At 63.3% G+C, this 4,360-nt stretch overlaps 1 protein-coding gene across 1 annotated transcript; it reads right to left on the reverse strand.

The window, feature by feature from the left end:
• Positions 1-4: 4 nt before the first annotated feature.
• Positions 5-4,020, reverse strand: GPR153 (G protein-coupled receptor 153; the record flags this gene model as incomplete). The annotated part of the gene is made up of 5 exons (XM_021693018.1): positions 3,607-4,020; positions 2,787-3,216; positions 1,058-1,250; positions 358-542; positions 5-214 (listed from the first exon to the last, which is right to left on the reverse strand). Coding segments are annotated over exons 1-5 (1,374 nt in total), but the record flags the coding sequence as incomplete, so codon positions are not given.
• Between the last annotated feature and the right edge of the window lie 340 nt (positions 4,021-4,360).

A 4,360-nucleotide genomic window follows, 5' to 3' on the forward strand; every position in this document is an offset into this window, starting at 1 on the left:
GCGACAGCAGGCTGTCGGCGGAGCGGCGGCGCGGGCGGAACGGGGGCGCGACCTCTGCGCAGGCCAGCAGGCTGCCGCGGCGTCGCTCAGGCCCGGCGGGCAGCACCAGGGCGGCCAGGTCCTCGCCCGAGCCCCAGCGCGGCAGGAAGGCGGGCAGCGGGACGGCGGCCCACACTTCCGCGTCGTCGTGGGAGAGGCGTCGCGTGGGCGGGACCTGTCAGGACGGGCGGGTTAACCCGGGCTGCCCTCCTGGAAAACGGGGACCGACGCGGGGCTCAGAGAGGCAAGGCCTTGGGGAGATCCCGATACTCCCCACCGCCCGCATTTCTGGCGTCTGGAGCCCGGCCCTGTCCCTACCTGCAGGTACTGCATCTTGTCCTCCTGCAAGGGCCGCAGCGGGTAGAACTGGGGCAGGCCCCCCTCCAGGGCCGAGAGCTCATACTTTGCCATCCTGTCCAGGGCCACAAAGTCACCTCCATAGCTGTAGTCGAGGGAGGGCTCCAGCACCAGGTCCGGGGGGATGCCACCCTCCAGGCTGGTATCTGCAGGGTGGGGCAAAAGCTTAGGGCCGTGGAAACCTGAGGGCGCCGGACAGTGAGTTCTAGGGACCCTCAGAGACACACAAAGGGCAGGAGGCTGGGTTCAGATCCTGACTCTGCCACCTTTTAGCTGTGGGACTGTGGAGATCACCTGAGCCAGGTTCCTCCTCTATGGGGATGGGATGTGATGCTACCTGGTGAGCTTTCGTGGGGGGACTAAATACACATAGGGTCTGACCATAGCAAAGCCTCAACCGAGGGCAACACTGTTATTGCTGGGGTGAGACGGCACCTGGGTCTACGGGAGCCCCCCGGGGAGCCCTAAGGGTGGAAGCTCTGTGGAACGCATTCAGTCTGGTGTCCACAGATCCTGCCTGGGACAGCCAAGCCGGGTAGGAGAATGCCCCACAGGACACTTAGGTCCCTTGGGGGTTGAAGCACATGGTCGGTCACCTGTGATCCTGCTGACCTCACCCAGGCACCACTCTCCCCTGGGGCCGCTCCCAGGCCGTCCTCACCATTGTCTGAGTCCTCATCGTTAGCCATGAGGGCCACGCACTTCTCCCAGACGGCTTTGAGGTCGGCGCGGTAGCGGTCGCAGGCCCAGAGGAATATGGGCAGCAGGAGGGCCTGGGCCACCGAGCACCACAGCACACACAGTGCCATCCAGGGTGCCGAGGCGTCCGCCCGAAGGCTGCTGAAGCTCACCACCTGTGGGCACACGGCTCGGCCTGGCACCTGGCAGGACCCCTGTCACACAGCTTGCCCCCCCAGCCTCACTTCTCCCACCTGCCAGAGGAGGAGGAGGGAGACAGAGCTATAGGCTCCTGGGCAGGAAAGAGCCAGAGCGTGAGCAGAAGTCCCTCTCCACCAAGAGCTGTCGGCTGCCAACATGAACAGCCATAGCCCCGTGTGTGCATGGACAGCCCTTCACAGAGGGCCTTGCCCCATGCCAGCCTCATGACTGCCCAAGGAGAGAGGCGGGGGCATGGTTTACCAACCCCTTTTTGGGAAGAGGAGACTGGGGCTTGGAGAACCAGGTGTCAAACTTCCCAGTTCAGGGACTTTTTTGCCATCCCCACTCCTCCGTGGCCAAGTGGCCTCCTTGGCCCTACCCCTACCCTGGGGGGCATGGGGGGTCTAGGTCTTGGACCTCAGAGGAGAATCAAAGGAGTTTCTGAGAATCAACCAGGGAGCCTTTGGGTCCCTGCCCAGGGACCCTCACTCCTGTCCCAGGAGAGTTCATTCCCCCACCCAGAGTGACATTTAATTATTCCCCCATCAGAGCAGAACTGGGTGTGATACACTCATCATGCTGGTTCTGCTGTGTGAACTGTGTGACCCTCAGAAAGGTGCTGAACCTCTCTGGGGCTCAGTTTCTTCATCTGTGAAATGGGCCAAGAACACCCCAGAGAGTGAGGTAAAGATCCCAGACACCATAGCAGGCCTGCAGCATGGAGCGGGCTCCATAAACTGCACTCCCTTCCATGCCCTGAAGAGAAGCTGGGGAGGCTCTTCCTCCACGGCCGTCCCCGTCTGATTCTGCAGTTGTATACATGCTCCTTCCCTCCATCAACACAGGCTGGAGACGCGGGCCCCGGCTGCACACAGAACGCAGCACCTAGGTGGGGGGTTACCGGGCCACTGAGGGCGGGGCCACAGGGTGCCTGGGACTGCACCCCGAGTGTGTCCCCCGACTCTGAGGCTGCCACCCCACCTGCCACCTTCTGGAGCTGTGTCCTGCAGTGACTCCACGGACATAGCCCTGCCCAGCTGCTTGGACAAGGTCTCTGGCTGGTCCTTGTCCCAAAACCCCTCCCTATCCCACTCCAGAACTTTCAGGGAGTTGGGCTGGAACCCTGTGGGTGCAAGCACATGGCTACTGAATCCACACTTTATTCTTGGGCCAGGTGGGTATGTGACTTCACTTTCCACACCCTCTGATTCGAATGGGCCTCACCTTGGTGAGGAATGTCCCCTACGGTGTACCACAAAGATCCTGGGCTTCGCAGTCCCCTGACATGGGCTCAAGTCCTAATACAGCTGCCTTAACTTTAGGTGGGTCACTCTGAACCTCAGTTTCCAAATCTGTAAAATGGGGATGATGATAATGCCTCCCCCTCCCTCCCTCCGAGGACTGGATGGGAGGATTCAACCACCTGATGCCTGGAGCACGCCCAGCCCCAGGGCTGTCCCAGAGCCCACATCCCCCGCCAGGCTCCCCCACCCGCTGACAGTCTCACCCACCAGCACGGGGAAGCCCATGAGGCAGTCATAGATGATGACGATGGTGGCCACCAGGCCGGTGATCTGCAGCGAGGTTTTGGCAGGCTCAGAGCCATCGATGGAGGAGCGGCGCTTGCCCTGCGCATCCTCCACCACAATGGTGGGCACGGTGAAGGCGCGGTGGCCGGCCCGCGGCCCCACCTGCACAGCCAGGGTCTGGAAGAGGGCGATGCCAGTGCAGACCACACCCATGGCCACACTGCCGCCCACCAGCAGCAGGAAGCAGACGCCGAAGCCGAGGCCGATCTCAGCCACGATGAAGCGGCAGCCGTGGGTGTAGAAGCGCTCACTCGTGTCGTGCCAGCCGACGGCAGGCAGGGCGGACAGGATGAAGGACACCATCCAGATGCCCATGACCGTATGCACCGCCTGCTTCTTGGCGTTGCTCAGCCTGGCATGAGGTGGGGGCAGGACCGAGGTGTCACTCCCAGGGTCTTCCCCGAGCCCTGGGGCCCTGCAAGGGATCCCCAACTGCCCTGGCCCCCTGGTACCTCATCGTCACGGCACGGCCAGCAAAGTGGGGCCTGTCCCTTGTACAGGGGATCCTCATGTGTGTAGTCACACATCCCTCCCACCACGCATTTCCGTACTGGACACTGAGGCCACCCCTGCACATGCAGGTGTGCAGCCCAGAGCAGCCTCCAGGCTGCCCGCGCCACACCACGGGGGGCGTTTCTGCACACGGGTACCCCAGGTGGCCTCTGTGCCCACTGCCCACACGCCCCCCTCTCTAAGACCACCAGACGCCGAAGTGCAGAGGTGCGCGTGCCCCGGGGCTCACCGGTAGTTGACGGGCCAGCGGACCATCCACATGCGGTGGTAGGAGAGGGATGTGACGGAGAAGCAGGTGGCCAGGGTGAGGGTGTAGAAGGTGGAGACAAAGACCTTGCAGAGGCCCTCGTTCCACTCGTAGTCAGGGCGCTGCTGCCGCAGCTGCACCACGGCGTACGTGGCGATGGGCACTGCCACGTTGAGCATGTGGGTGGCCGCCAGAGTGCACAGCAGGAACTCTAGCGGCTTCCACCTCTTCTGCTTGGCTCCCACACTCAGGATGCCCCAGGCGTTGGCCAGCAGGGAGAGGCCTCCACACGCCAACCAGCCCACCGCACTGCCGGGCAGCCGCCGCTCATCACTCATGGTGCAGATGGGAGCTGGCCGGCAGCTGAGACATCCTCCTTGGGGGCCAGGCCCGGGCTCGGAGCAGAGGCCCTCACACGTGGTGGCTCGGAGACACCGGAGACCGCGAGCGTCTGCAGTGGGGGAGAAGCCAGGGAGTGCTCAGAGACTGTCCCTCTGGCTAGGGCATCAAAGCTCTCGGGCCTCCTGGGAGTGGGAGAGGGAGGGGCCCCCTGATGCACCATGACCTGTGCGGTCCTGACTTGGGCTGGGCTGCTCCGCCCTCCTCTCTTCTCTGGGGCCTCTAGCCCATGTCCCTGGCACACCAGGGGACTAGCCAGGGGTGCCCAGTGAGTGCAAACACCCTCCCTTCCACCCATTCCTGGCCAAGGCATGGAATCTGGGTTTGTTCCTGGGAC

Source organism: Neomonachus schauinslandi, unplaced genomic scaffold, assembly GCF_002201575.2.
Source record: "Neomonachus schauinslandi unplaced genomic scaffold, ASM220157v2 HiC_scaffold_1745, whole genome shotgun sequence".
Lineage (NCBI taxonomy): Eukaryota > Metazoa > Chordata > Mammalia > Carnivora > Phocidae > Neomonachus > Neomonachus schauinslandi.